This window comes from Marmota flaviventris, chromosome 5 (assembly GCF_047511675.1).
Source record: "Marmota flaviventris isolate mMarFla1 chromosome 5, mMarFla1.hap1, whole genome shotgun sequence".
Lineage (NCBI taxonomy): Eukaryota > Metazoa > Chordata > Mammalia > Rodentia > Sciuridae > Marmota > Marmota flaviventris.
The window spans coordinates 7,105,840-7,121,648 of record NC_092502.1 but is presented as its reverse complement, the minus strand read 5'-3'; the positions used below and the strand labels follow the sequence as shown (position 1 = coordinate 7,121,648).

At 42.4% G+C, this 15,809-nt stretch overlaps 1 protein-coding gene across 1 annotated transcript in view; it reads left to right on the top strand.

The window, feature by feature from the left end:
* Nucleotides 1-801: 801 nt before the first annotated feature.
* Nucleotides 802-15,809, top strand: part of LOC114082157 (zinc finger protein 709-like) — a 33,063-nt gene continuing 18,055 nt past the window's right edge. The window contains 2 exon segments of the mRNA XM_071611968.1: nt 802-937; nt 6,583-6,635. Coding sequence (XP_071468069.1) covers nt 6,588-6,635 — 48 coding nt within the window. The 5' untranslated portion in view covers nt 802-937; nt 6,583-6,587.

Sequence of the window (15,809 nt, the reverse complement as noted above, 5' to 3'; positions counted from 1 at the left end):
AAGGAGCCCTCCTATGCCTGATGGATTGACTTCCCTGCAGAATAAAGGAAAGTTGCTGACATTAAAGAGTTGCTGTCTCCTGCCTCAGTCATTTGTGAGCCATGCACTTACAGTAATACCTCATTGCATCGGTTGCATAGAAAAATAATTATATTTTACATATATTGCATTAAAGAAATCAACCATTTCACCTGTGACTCTCTCGGTTTTGAATCTTTATTTATTTATTTATTTATTTGCTGGGGATGGAACACAGGGCTTTGCCTTTGCTACAAAAACACTCTACCACTGAGTTATGCCTGAGCTACTTTACATGTTTCTTTTTTGTTTTTATGTGGCTTTCAGAAAGTTTAAAAATACATAACACATTTCATTTCAATTAAACAGGGCCTTCCTTTCCATAGCTGGGGCTGAGCCATCTAAAAGAACACAGGTGAGGAAGGTCATGCAATTTTAAATCGTAATAAAATTCTCAAGTTACTCCCAATCGTGAACAGCACAGTTGTTTGTACATATCGCTGACATTCTTTAGTCCTCTTCCCCTGTTGCCTTCTACACCAGGATGAATGTAAACGTTTCCCGCCAGGCTCAGATCCCAGCTCGCCAAGGAAGCCCTGCCTGAAAAGGGCTGGGCCAAGAGCCTGTCATCTGGACTGTATCAGCCAACGATTGGGTTAGAATAGCTGTCACTCAAGGCTGCTACAGTACCTGGAGGCGGAGCAGGAGAGAAACTGTCCAATCAGGTGCGCAGAGGAAAGTGAAGGGCGGGCTCTCGCAATCTCGAGGCTTTCCCTCTCCCTTGCTGAGCTCCTTCCTCCATTGCTCCTTTGTCCTCTTCTCCGGATCCCCGGGGACTCTGCGTAACCTGGGGCCCCGAGGAGTTCGGAAACCAGACGTCCCTAGAAAGGACGGCGGGTCACCCTGGAGTCCTCAAACGGTGAGTGTGGCCAGGACTGGCGGGATCCGGTGAGCACTTGCTTTGGCGACCAGAGTGCCACTGGTGGATGACCCTGAGCCCTATCCCTAGTCCCGCGGGGTGGGAAGTGCTTGGTGGCAGGTCCCCGAGGTCACCCTGCTGGCGGGTGGACCTTGTCCCCGTGGTCCCGCGGAGTGGGTTGGGTGGCAGGTCCCCGAGTTCAGCTGCAGAGGGTGACCCAGTCCTCTCTGGCTAATCGTCCTGGGTCTCTCTCTCAGGGCTGGTCCCTGCCCTCTTCTTTTCCCTGTTGGTGACCTCCCTGGGTCATATCTAGGCAGCACGCAGCCTGACGCTCCCAGAGTGTGAGGTGAGCAGGGGAGGGTAACAGGGAATCTGGACTCAGGTGTGTTCTGTCAGTGAGAAGTTGGCCTTTGGGGGTCCCGGTCTGTCCCTGTTTTCTCCACAGAATTAACCTGTGCACCCTTCAACACATACTCCTAAATGTGCAAGAAGCTGGGTATGAAATCCATTTTCCATTGGGAACTTTGCTCCTGCTAGAGTTGGCAGCAGACCCCTACAATTCCAGTTCCCTGCCCGCATTCCCAGATGGCAGCACTCTCCAGGGCGCACTTTATCGTCGATTTGCTCCACAGCCTACTGTTCAAGTAGACAGTGCTATCTTTTTCCTTTTCTTTTTTCTTTTGGTTCCCGGGATTGAACTCTTGGGCACTTGGCCACTGAGCCCCATCCCCAGCTCTATTTTGTATTTTATTTATATACAGGATCGCATTGAGTTGCTTAGTGTCTTGTGGTTGCTGAGGCTGGCTTTGAATTCGGGATCCTCCTGCCTCCATCTCCCCAGGCACTGGGATTGCAGGCATGTGCCACTAAACCTGACCAGATAGTGTTTTAATTGTGGTAGTTTCACCTTTTAATGAATAGCACTTTTAAAGATTTTCTTTTCTTTTCTTTTTTTTTTTAATGTGGGCCAAGATTTCCCACGAGTGGAAAGCAAAGAGGAATTACCTGGAACTTGAGTTTTTGTGTTTATAAAGCACTTATGCATCTCTTCATCTTGCCCAGGTACAAACACCTGTGCAGAGTCTTTGAGCAGAGGTGTCCTTTGGATACCACACAGGGTCCTGTGTCTTGTCTTTTCCTGGGGCTGCTGCAATCCTATGTTTCAGTGTGCCTGCAGCACACAGGTGTCCTGTGTTCTGAAAGGTGCAGGCAATTTTAAGCTCTGCATCAGCTCCTCCTAGAGGACAGCCTGAGATGTGGAGTGCAGCCTCTCAGGGGAGCAGCTGGAGACACCCAGGTCAGGCAGTGAGATGCTGGTGTTGAGGGAACATGACATATATGGTTCCTACCCTTTGGATGGGCTCAGAACTGTGAAGGAAGAACAGTTATCCTAAAGAGCAGGGAAAACTGACCCCAGCAAGGTGGAGCAAAGCCCTACAAAGCTCTTCAGCAGCAGGAGGGAGGTGGGAGGATGTGCCTGGTGACAGAAGCCTGACCTGAAGCTGGTCAGTGTCCAGTGGTGCTGCAGCTCCCCGGGTTTTTGCCTTGGAAAGACTGGCTCAGGTATTTTAGTGTCAGTTTTTCTATTAATTGTAAAATGTAATTTATTAGTAGGGTTGATTAGGAAATATTCCTAAAGGGTAAGAGAGAGAGATAACTCAAGGGGAAGAAAGAAGGTTAGAAACAGAAAACAAGCAAACACTTGGTCCTATATTATTTTAGTTAAACATTCTTAGGACTGTTTCTCTTCACCAGAGTGAGTTTACTGAGTTTCTCAGATGCCTTCTTTTATTTATTTATTTATTTATGTATGTATGTGGGGGGCGTGTTCTACCAATTTAAAATAGAATTCCAGGGCTTTGCTTTTGGAATGTTATGTGGGAATAGAAAAAAGGGAAATCCTATGTTGCAGTGTGCCTGCAGTAGATATGAATGCATTCCCAGATGAAAGTGTGGTAGAGAACTTGGTTTCTTTCTTTCCTTTTTTTTTTTTTTTTTTGGTGGTGCTGGGGATTGAACCCATGTCTTTGTGCATTCGAGGCAGGCACTCTACCAAATGAGTTATATCCCTAGCCCAGAAGTTGGTTTCTTTTTTACAAAATTCAACCTCACAAGGGCTTTGCTAACTTGCTGAGGTTGGATTTTAACTGGTGTTCCTTCTCTGTCATCCTCCAGAGTCACTGGGATTACAGGCCTCCACCACTGCACCTCTCTAGTTAAAATTTCTTATATATCTTTTTCTCTTTTCAGATGTGTTTTTTACTGGGGTTTTGGGGGTGGAAGAGTGGTTTAAAATAGAATTCCAGGACTTGGCTTTGGAAATGCTACCTGGAAAAGAAATAGGAAAGATCTTGTTTCAGTATGGTTGCAGAAAGTGAGTACATTTTCCCAGTACCTATGGTAGAAAAGTTGATTCATTCATTACAAAGATTCACCAAAACATCCGCCCTTGTATTTTGGAGGGGAGGGCAGCAAGGACAGGGAAGGATCAGATCCCAGGGCAGAGAATGTTTCACCACAAGTCAGCCTGATCTCAGGAGGGGTCAGGAAGAAGTGTGTATACTGGCTCTAGCTGCCAGTGGGTCAGAGTTCAGGGTCCTGGATTAAGGAGAGAAACTTGAGTCAGTTTTGCTTAAAAAGTATTTTTCTGATCCCTGAAAACGAAATTCCTAATCGCTTATGAGAAAAAAAGAAGAGGGGAGGGATTTTCAGGATCAGTGTGTTTCTGCCATGGGCTAAAAAGGGAGCATCATTTGAGTCATAATGGGAAGGGGGTGTCTGTGCAGGAACTGCTCTAGCAGAATGCAGAGGAGGGGGATTTATTCAATCATAGATTTTTCACAGGAGTCCCTTTGGCACTTTCTTTTTCTTACATATCTTTTCCATTTTGGCCCGTCCTAAGTTGAGTCTTTTAAATTGAACATAAATGATGTGCTTTGTTAAAATCAAATCATTGAAGTTGAATAGGGGGTGATAGGAGTCCCCAGTTTGTAGTTCTTTGCTCTCAGCAGGATTGGCCCTCCTGCCCTGCAGCTGGCATCTACAATGGGGCAGTGTTATGGAGCTGACCCTGAACTAGGGTTTGTGCTGACTGGTGGTGTCAGAATTGAACTTTTGAGTGACCAGTAGTTTTGGAGAATGGATTGGTGTTCATCAAACTCACGTTGTAGGTGTCAGAAGTGGTTTCTTGGAAAAGGTCTCACAGGCCAGAACCTCCATGTGCCTGCTCGTGGGTGCTTGGGTATCAGTGAGAACTGAGGTCCTGCAGGAGGGAACATTCCACTCTAGGGAAAAGAGAACACAGTGACCTTCCAGAACCAAATGTCCCAGCTGCTCATGTTTTCCTCATTTCCTAGGAAAATCCACCTGAGCTGCATCTACTGTGAGGATGGTCCCCAAGCTTAGGGAAGAGTTAGTCACAAAGTGGAGATTCCTGGTGTACTGTGGGTGAGAGGGTGCTTCCCTGAGCTGGTTCCTGTTGTTTTCTTTATCAAATCTTGGTGCCATAAAATTCCACTTTGTTCCAAGAATGTAGGAAGTTCTTTTTTATTTTTTCCCCCCCTCTTAGGTACTGGGGATTGAACTCAGGGACACTCAACCACTGAGATATCCCTGGCCCTTTTTTTGTATTATTGTTGTTGTTGTTATTTAAATGTATAGACAGGGTCTCACTGAGTTGCTTATGCCTCCCTGTTGCTGAGCCTGGCTTTGAACTCATGGTCCTTCAGTCTCAGCATCCTAATCCAGTGGGATAAAAGTCATAGCCATGTCACCTGGTCAAGAATTTTATTCCTTCACTGAATGGAAGATTTTTATATTATGGATTAATATTTATTTGGGTGCAGAAATTTGATGTTGAAATATTATTTTAATGCTCAGTTTAGTAAAAAATCTATACACCCATATATTCCTGTCCAAATAGGGATGGGTTGGCCCTGGGCAGGCTGCCCTCTCTCCCTGCTCTCTCCACCCTCTGCCTGGAGGTGAGTGCAGTGCCAATTCTGTCATTCCTTCCAGTTTAACCAGCTGTGAGGAAGCAGAATTTTTCTTAGTTCTGTCTTATTGAGTTTTCAGTACCTTAATGTTACCATTAGTGCTCTATCAGTGGAGTTCTATAATGTGCAATGTGTGGTTTCTCTGCCTCAGTTGGTTAGACTCCTGTGCTGTCTGAGTCTTTGGGTCTCCCAGTTTCCTTCCCCGTTCCTGCTTCAGGAACTTCACTTGTTTCCAGTTTCATTTTTACATTTTTGACAATGTCATTCTATTTTTAAATTTGGTCCCCAAGTGTGTACCCTTTATAATTTTGTACACATAGGGAAATTCTCAGGTTATTGATTATGGGTAAACCGCTGTAGTGTGAGGAGCGGCTGTCTCACCATTCATCCATTTACCCTCCTACCTGTCTATCCTTTTTTACTTCCATGTGGCTATATATTGCTTTTCACTGAATACCATTAGTAAGAGCATTTTTCTGTGTATTTCCATGGTCTTTGAAATGGTTTTCAGTCATTTTCTCATGGAATTTATTTTTAGGTTATATTTTTATCTTTTAATTTTCCCTTCAAATGAATTCATTTCTCTTTGTAAAGACTGCAGACATCTGCCCTGAGGTAGGGTAGCCTTCTTGCCCCCTATTGCAGTTTGATGGAAGAGCCCCCTTTTTAAAGATGTATCATTCTTTTTTTCCTTTGAATTTAACTTATTAAGTATATCTATAGAACAGGAAGCATGGTGGATTTTGAGAGATAAATTCTTAGGTGTCCCCTCCTGGACACAGGGAATGAGCCTTTCTGGGGCCACATTTCAGCAGTCAGAGTCTGGCTCCCAATATGGGAATGTGATTACCCCTGTGCAAGTGGGTATTTATTCTAAACTGTGAGTGAGGCAGGCTCTAACCTGAGATGGTTCAAATGTTTGCTTGTTCTTTCACTGAGTTTTTTTGTAATTGTCATGTAATTCGTTTTTTATGCACTTAATACTTGTACTTCCTGATTGTCATCGTCGTCGTCGTCGTCTTCTTCTTCTTCTTCTTCTTCTTCTTCTTATTGTCTGAAAATGAGTTGACAGAGTAAAAGTGTGAAGAGGCTTTGCCCAAGAAGCCCCGGCCTTTTCCCAAGTGATTTATGCCTGGCTCCCTCCTTCCCAGTCAGGCCTGACCAGGCACACACCTTCTCTGAGGTCATGGTAGGCTGCCTTGGAACCAAGGCTGTAATTCCTCACATATGCCTGGGACTCTGTGCCCAGAAGAGCTTCCTAGCCAACAGGACCTGCTGTGGAAAGCCAGGCTCAGCTCTGCATAAGTGGAAATGTCCCCCTGGTGGGGCAGGTCCCCTTGCAGGGAGGAAGTCCTGCCTGAAAAGGGCTTTTGCCAATACCTTGTCTTCCTGGCCTATGTATCAGGAGTGTGATGCATCTCCTGTCAGTCAGGGCTCCAGAGTGTGCATATTTGTGTTGGGGAGAGAGAGGGGTCTTGTGGAGCCTTGGCTACTTAGCAGACAGCTGGTGGGAGGGGGTGGCCTTCCACAGTCTCAGAGGCCGGTATCTCTCACCCTGTGGAGCTCAGAATCCATCTCCAGGACTGTGTCTTCTCTGCTGTGTGAGGCCCAAGTGGCTCTGGCTCACATTTGTCTCCCTGTGACCCGCAGGTGCTATGAGGTCCACAGAAAGGATGTCAGGTCTCCCCAGAAGGCGGAAAATGGTGAGTGTGTGGGGCAGGTCTGGTCAGGTGGGAAGTAGGCTTGTTACAAGTGGTGAACCAGCTGTGGCTGGCCTCTGGCCTCCCACTGTCATCTCTATAGTCAGCCAAGAGTACCTGAGTCAGATGCTGCTTTAGCTCAGCCCTTGATGGCCATGGTATGGGCTGGTGCAGGTGGGTTCCCAGTGTACTGCCTGGTCTGCAGCCACTTTGGCAGAACCCTCTCTGCCCAGCTAGACCCCAGCCCTAAGTACTCAGTGTGAAGTGAAGGCAGCGGGTCTCAGGGGATCCTGCCTTAGGTGTGGGGCTCCTGGGTAGAAGATGCTGGTCTGAGGGATCTGTGTTTCTTCTCTCAAGGAGTCACCCTCCTTTCCCCCTCCTATGCCCTACCAGGGCTTTTGGTACATTCTTAATATTCCTGTCCTTTTCTCATATTTACAGATCTGACTCTCCCTCCAAGTTCACAGCATTTTCATCTCTTTTTGTGAATTTCCCATATGATGAAAGGAGAGAACAGTCACCTGGAACTTCACTGTTAAGAGAACTTGTGCCTCTCTCTCTCTCTCTCTCTCTCTCTCTCTCTCTCTCTCTCTCTCTCTCTCTCTCTCTTTTTTTTTTTCCTTCCCCAGGAATTGATACCTTATCAAATTGTGGAGAGGTTTCCTTTGGACCCCTGACAGGGTTCCATGTTTTCAACCACTGTATTGCCCCGCTTGTGGCTGTGTCAAGTCCTGTAGGCTGCCCTGTGTCCTACAGGAAGCAGGCAATTTTAGTCCCTGGGTCAGCTCCTTCTAGAGGACATTGTGAAGTGTGTCCTTCAGCTTGTGAGGGGAGCAGCTGGAGGCCCTTATGCTGAGGAGTCTCTTGGAATAGGCCTCATCTAGACAGCTGCCTCCTAGGGACACTGTCTCCCCAAAGCCCTGTTCCCATTCCTTGGAGACAGGTGGACAGTGAGCCTGTGGATGCTGGTGCTGAGGGGCCAGGTCAGCAGTGATTCCTGCCCTTGCATTCTCTCATAGTTGTGAAGGAGGAAAACTCTCCCAGAGCATAAGGACCACCCACCCCAGTGCAGTGCTGTGCAAACCTGATAAGACTTGTAGCCTGGAGTCATGGTCAGGTCTCCTGGGAGGGTGATCATGGAGTGTTTCAGTGAGCAAGACCAGGTGTGAGATGTCCAGCTGGCAGGGACCTTAGCTGCCCCTTGAGCCTGACACATCTGTGCTCCCTTAGCACCAGCCCTTTCTGTCACTTCAAATTTGTCTTCTTACTTATCAGAGACCTAGGTATTCCTTAAATGTCAAATGTATTTATTCAGGGGTGAGGTAAAAAAAAAAAAAAAAAAGAAAGAAAGAAAGAAAAAGAAAAAAAAATCTTCTATTTGATCATTATTTTCATTGAACTTGTTTTAGGACTTTAAGAAAAAAAGCTCCTAATAGGTTATGTTTTGTTATTCTCATTTCCTTTGTTGTGCTGAGTGTCTAACACAGGGCAGTAGTTCTCATATATTCTCAAATTGTCCCCCTCCCCCATTTCTATTAGTATATTAGTTATACGTGATATTAGGGTTTGTTTTACTTATTTATCTTTTTGCTGTCAGGGATTATACGCAGAGGAACTTTACCACTGAGCCACATCCCGGGCCCTTTTTATATTTTATTTTTAAACCATCTCCCTAACTTGTTTAGGGCCTCACTACATTGCTGAGGCTGGCCTCAAACTTGCATCCTCTGCCTCAGACTCCTCGGTTGCTACTGCTACAGGTGTGTACCTCCTTGCCTGGCTAATGTTGGGTTTTATTTTTTACATAATGTGCAAGCATTAGGTTGGTGTAAGTTACTCCACTTCAGTCCCCAGTAATTTTCCTTTCTCTCCTACTTTCTTTCTGTTTCCTTACCTCTACTCACTGGACTTCCTAGTATTATATATATATATATATATACACACACACACACATACATACATACATACATATATATACATATATATATTTCAAATTTATGCTTTATAGATCAACATAATGGTGGAATTCTTCATGATATGTCATCTATGTGCGTAGGATGATCTGTTCAACTCCACTCCAGTGTTCTCTCATTTCCTGTTTCTTCCCTTATCTCAGTCTCTGTCCTCTTCTTCACCTCCCTCTCTTCTATTTTCACGGGATCCTGCCTACCCCACTTTTTGTCCTGATTTTGCTCTAGCTTCCACATATGGGAAAGAAAACATTCAGCATCTGAGTTTCTGGCTCTCACTTATTTCACTTAGTATGTTGTCTTCCAGTTCTACGCATTTTCATGCTAATGACATACTTTCATTTTTTATGACTGAGCAAAATCCCATTGTGTATGTGTACCTCATTTTCTTTATTCTTTTTTCTCTTGATGGCATCCTGGGCTGGCCTTGGATTCCGGGAACTGTGGTGTGACTTTATCACTGTAGCATGTTGATGTTGCACAGGGCGCTCAGGCTGCTCCCTGCAGGATGGTGCTGAGTCCCAGGGTTTGCAGTAAGGACTGAGGTGCATCATGAAGTTATGTGAAATTTGAGGCTGTTCCAGGGTCACGTTTGTTCTGCTTCATTTTCCCTGTTTCCATGTAGAGCAGCTCCACTACTATTTGGCTGACCTTCTTCTCCCTGAGGCTGCTGTCATTTCTCTTCTACATGGTGTTCCAGGTACCATTACTGCACCCTTGATTACACCCGACTTGAAGTGAGCTTTGTACTCATAAAGTGCTAGTCAGACTGCTGTTCTCATTTTCAAAGTCCTGTGGTATTCTGGGTCCCTCGTAATGTTGAATGACATTTTCAATTTCTAAAAAGGAATCATCACCCGGGATTCTGATGGGTTTAAATATAATTGGTAGTTTCTTTGGGAGTATCACCACCTTAATAACATTAAACCTTTGGTCCATGAGCATAGAATGGTATTTTTTTGGATGTTGAGCTACTTCCACCAAGCATTACAGTTTAGAAAATAAGTTTTATAATTTTCTATTTGCTATTTATTATGTATGTATTATATATTATTATTATATTGTTTATTCTTCTATATTTATTTTTTGAGTGTCATTGTAAATGAACTTTTTAAGTTCCATTTCAGAATTTTATGAGTAAAAAGTTGATTTTTTTGATTATTAAATTTCTGAGTTTTGTTTATTAATTTTTTCACTCCTGACCTTGGGAACACGTCTTCCTCTTGGGTGCTTCCAGGTTTTGAAAATCATGAGTGCTGGTGCGTTGAACTTTGTAGGGCAGGATGTCATGTGGACCTACATTGTGAACTCATTTGGGTTTCCCCAACTTTGCGAAATGGCTTAGGGTCCAGGAGCCACCGCTCTGACACGTGAGATAGGGTTGATCACTTCAGCCTGTGACAGTTGAGTGGCTGTGGGCCTGTGAGGAGGTTTGTGTGAGGCCTCTGTGTGTTAGAGCCCTGGGACTTCTCAGGTATCGATCTCCCCCATGTCGAAGGCTTTCTGGTAGGTTCAGCAGTGAAGAAACCCTGTCAGATGTCCTTTTTCACTTGTAGTAGAGACTGTAGGGAGCAGGAAGCCAGAAATACAAGGCAAATGGGCACTGTGTCAGGCAGTCACTGTTGATGGGGTGAGAGGTGGTGAAGGGTGCAGAGGTGTCCCTCTCTCCTCCTGTCTTGGTGCCTGTGGCAGCTGTCTCAGCCCATGAGTGGGTCTGAGTTTTTACCTTTCCCACCTTTATATGGTGGAGTCCTTGGTTTTGCCTCAGTATCTGGTGCTGTGTGAGTCAGCCCTGAGGTCTGGAATGCTGTGATTTTGTTCCTGGCTTCCCTGGGAGCCCCCCTCTTGCTGTGTTGTCTAGAAGTAGTGAGAGCAGGAATCCTTGACTTGTTTTTCTGTCATGGAGACAGGGTTTTGTTCTTCAGTGTAGCCTTAGGTTTTATAGATCCCTGTGGCTTTTCATTCTTTTCCTGGTATGTGCATGTTGATGTCATGAAGATGGGTTTGATTTTTGTCAGCTGCTTTTTCTAGGTATCAAACCTTCTCCAGAATCATGATGCGCCAGTGTTTTCCACATTTCTTTGGGGTGCCATTTCACTCTGTTGGTGGTATCTGATAAAGGATAAAATTTTCAGTTTAGTGTTGATTCGCTTTTAAATTGCACATGTGGATGAGGTGCAGTGAGTTAGTTGCACATCTGTTCCAGTGTGTCATGATAAGATTAGGGCTTTAGCCCTTCTGACCCTTACATTTATCATTTCTGGGTGTCTGTGGACTACTCCCCATGCTTTATTGCGAAATGCACAGTGACATGTTGTGCACTACATGCTCTGGACACTCTACTGTTCTGGAGAGCAGTCCTGCTGGCCCCTCCTGAGTGTATTTTAGTACCTGATACACAGTCTGCTCTTCCAGTCCTGCCCTGTCCCTTCTCCTCTCTCTTCCTTGCCTCTGGTGACTATTGTACTTTCTGTGACTTCAACTTGCAACTTCTCTGAGTGAGTTTGTACACACAGATGTCTCTCTCTGTGCCTGGCTTGTTCCACTCAGTGTGGTGTCCAAAGTTTTACTCTCATTGCTGCAAATGACACAACTGAAAGCCATTTGGTGAAATCATGTTCATCTATTCTTTCATGAATCACATGGATGGAAAAACATCCCAGAAACCATTCCCAAATCCATTGTTGTGAGATTGTGCTCTAGTGTTGTGAGATTGTGCTCTGCATTGTCTTCTAAGAATGGATGAGGTTCACATCTTCAGGGCTTTGGTCCATGTGGATTTCATGTAGGCATGTGCTGTGAGAGGAGGGTCTGACTTCACACGTTGACATGAACACACAGTTTCCTGGCCATTCATTTGCCTGCATATCCTTTTTTCCTTGAATGACCCTGGTTGTGCAGCATCATTTCCTTCTGCATGGGTCATCAGTGTCCTGATCCCGCATTTTTCTCGACTCCTGTGTGTGTCTGCCTTTAAAGCAGTGCCACTGGGTCTTTGTTAGTGTACTTTGAGGAGGTTTTGAAAGCTAGAAATGTGGTGCTTTCCAGTTTATTTTTCTTCTTCCATTGTTTGTTTTCTTGTAATTTCATGTCAACTTAGAATGATACTTTTTATTTTTATATAAAAATGTCATTGGTATTTTGAAAGTGATTGAAGTGACTTCATGGATAATATTTGGGTAGATTTACAATTCCTTATTCTTGCAAATGCCAGATATCTTTATATGTATCATTTCCCTCATGTGGTTTGTAGTTTTAATTGTCAAACTTGATCATTTTTTAATGTGGTTTTTACCTTCTGTTCCGTGTCCTGGCTCTTTTCCATTTCAGTTGTGCATTTATTCATCTCACTATGCCCCCATGCCCTCTAATACACATCCCATGTATTTCAGGCTGCTTCTTGATTTGTTTTCATCTTTTAATTCCTCTAATTTTAATGCATTTGAATTTCTCATTTTTAATTATTGCTTATTCTCATGTAAAAATGTTTTCTGTTTCTCTAGAAAAAAATTTTTGAAACTGTTTTAGTTTTGTTTTCACACAAGAATCTGTAATGAATTAATATTTGTGCATGGAATGAGGAAACTAATGCATTGTTTTCAATTAGATAACATTTTTTCTTGACTCATCTTTGTAATTGAATGTGAATGTTTCCACTTCTGCACAATAACTACTATGTCATTAGTCAATTTTCCATATGAATATTAAACCACTGAAAACTTTTCTCTTGGTCCATCTCATGGTTCATCTCTCTGCTAACTGTAAAGAAGTGAACAAAGGAAATGTAGACATACAATGCAGAGGAAAAAAAGTGGCTGCTCTCTCCATCAGCCCTGTTTATTATCTCAACAGTTACATAGCTCATTGTTACCATAACTAGTTATGACTTAGTCTTCCTTTAATCCCAAGTGCTAGCTAACTGAGATAAGGTCCAGGTTAATATAAACACAGAGCCCCTTTTCTCCAAGGATGTAACCATAGAAACTAGATAGTGTGCCTTTATAGTTATCTTAATGGCTTCAAGGAGAAACTGCTGGGCATTACAAGCATGGGAAACAGAGTGCTGTTACTCCCTGGGAGTTTGCTCAAGAGAAGAATGCTTTCCTGTACATTTCCAAGGTCAGAATACCTACAGTTACCCCCGCCCCCTTTAAGGCCTTTTGCATGAATAATATCTGTTCTTTTTTCTTAATGCTGGTGGGGGCAAAAAATAGGGTAGGTATTGAAAACAGTAAGTGCAACGTAACAATCCCAGTAAACATCCACCTATGAATCCTAGTGAACATCCACCTATGAGTAATTGTTTGATCCAGATGAAATTGGGTAACCACAAAATGAGCCAATCCAACAAGTCTAAACCTCCATAATATTGTTGGTATCTTTAAGGTAATCTAACTCCTTTGAAATAGAATTATCATTATCACTTAAATTGAAGCAATACATATTATTAAGCTCCTGACATCCTTTATGATGTAACAATAACAGTTAATCAGTTGCAGCCCTATTGTCAAGAATGGCTTGATATAGTTTTTGTTCTTCATTAAGTATTTTTTTGCTGTTATTTAAAAATTTTTTTTTAGTTATACAGGACAATAGAATGCATTTATGCACTTTGATATATCATACATGGATATAATTCTCATTTTTCTGAGTGTACATGTTGCAGAATCATATTTGTCATGTAGTCATTTATATACATACAGTAATAATGTCTGTTTCATTCTACTGTCTTTCCTATCCCCACATTCCCTCTACTTTCCTCCCATCACTTTCCTCCACTTTATCTAAGGTAATGCTATTCTTTCCTAGTGCCCCCTGCCTTATTGAAAAATTATATCTGTATATTGCAGAGAACATTCATCCTTTGGTTTTGTGGGATTAGCTTATTTTGCTTAACATGATATTCTTCAACTCCATCCATTTACTGGTGAATGCCATAGTTTCACTCTTCTTTAAAGCTGAGTAATATTCCACTGAGTATATATACCACGTTTTCTTTATCCATTTATCTACTGAGGGACACCTAGGTTGGTTCGATAGTATAGCTATTGTGAATTGAGCTGCTATAAACATTGATGTGGCTCCATCACTGTAGTATGCTGATTTTAAGATCTTGTTCTTTGAGTATAAACCAAGGAGTGGGATAGTTGGGTCAAATGGTGGTTGCATGCCCAGTTTTCTGAGGAATCTCCATACTGCTTTCCATAGTGGTTGCACCAATTTGCAGTTCCACCAGCAATGTAAGGGTGCACCTTTTTCACCACATCCTCACCAATATTTATTGTTGTCTTTATTCTTGATGATTGCCATTCTGACAGGAGTGAGATGAAATCTTAGAATAGTTTTGATTTGCATTTCTCTATTTTCTAGAGATGCTGAACACGTTTTTTTTTTTTTTTTTTAAATATTTGTTGATCAATTGTATTTCTCAGTTCTACTCAGTTCTCAGCCCGTTTATTGATTGGGTTGTTTGTTTTTTTGGTGTAAGTTTTTTGAGTTCTTTATATAAAGAACTCATTAAGCATATTAATGGCCATAGAAGTATGATTAATATATATATATATATATATATATATATATATATATATTTTTTTTTTTTTTTTTTTTTACCATAGTACAGGCCAGTTTCATAATGGTTTTATAAGCCCTGACAATTAGTCCAGGGATACTCACAAAGGATAATGTCAAAGCATCAAATTTTGCATTAGAGAGAAGGTTTACTGAATCTTCACAGTTTTTATCACAGGGAATAGACCTTTTAAGAATACATTCTGCAAGATGGTGGCCTATTAAATTGTTTGGGGATGGTAAGAACACAGTCTGCTAAGACAACTATGGGTACTGTGCAACATTCTAGCAGGTATATAATTAAAAATGTATGTTCCACAAGAAAAGAACCATCCCGGTGGTAAAGGGACATGACCATTTCCATACATAATGGGCTCCAACTTGGTACAATTAAATGAGAGTCGTCCCAAAGAAACATGTTTATGCATAGAGCCTTGAATTTCAGCATAAGTGTTGGTTGCATTTATAGCCATAGTGAGGGTAAGTAACATCATAGCATTAGAAGGCTTAACATTTTGAGGATTTCCCCAATTTTAAGGATCTTTATGGTATATTGGTTTTTGGATACCCCGTTGGAGAACATTGTCATACTCAAAATTTCATGTGCAGGTCGGTACACAGGAAGAATACAGGAGCCCAGTACATTTCCCATACCAATATCTTGGAGGATACAAATCTCAGATGAATTAATAATTTCAGCCAAGTGATTCAGATATTATAATGGGTTCTAGAAGTTAGGGAGTCTGGATTGTATTGGATTTCCCACGGCTTGAGTACAACAGAACAGCATTATTATTAAGACCAAAGCATTTACAGAGTTTTGTGTGAGTTTACCAATCAAAGCAGTAACTAAGTTTTCTGGAGTGCATTCTCACCCCATTTGAGCCAGCAGCTATTGAGCTAAGGCTGTTAATGATTTTATGTCCCCCCAAGTCACTGGAAGTCTAGTATCTTGGGATCCTCTTTTGATGTACCTTTTAATGTTTCCTCTCTTTTGAGGAGACTCATCATTGTCCTTTTGTTTGGTGGGACATTTCTCATCCAGGATCAAACAGACTTGATGATCAGGTTTTGATGCCAGCTCATGATTGGCAGGTCTCACACACTGAGATGGAATATGAACAGGATGTGTTGGTGTAAGCATAGCAGTCTATCCCTTTTCCCATGTGATCAGAGGCATGGGGTCTTGTCATCCTGGGTAAGGTGGGACCCTATATTTTACATAAATTTTTTGGTAATGGCTGTTTGGGAATAAAATGTGTATCCAAAGCAGATGGCCAATTATGAGTAATAACTTTGTATTGTATGTTGTTCATTATCTGTAATTAAAACAACATTTATGCATTATTATGAGAGCGGCTAGGTCCCTATTTTTGTTTTTGTTTTAAAAGGCAAGCTTTAAACATATGATGCACTTGTTGAACCAAAGCTTGTTCAGTAGGATTTTGAGAATTCCATGATTTAAATTTACATTGATTACATAATTGCGCAAAAGCACGAGATGTATATACAGGGACATTATCTGTCTTTAAATGAATAGGCTTGCCCATAGTGGCAAGGCAAAGCAATGAATGAGAAATGCAAGCAGATACCTTTTCAGATCTGTGGGCACTAGCACAAATGAGCCCAGTATGGATAT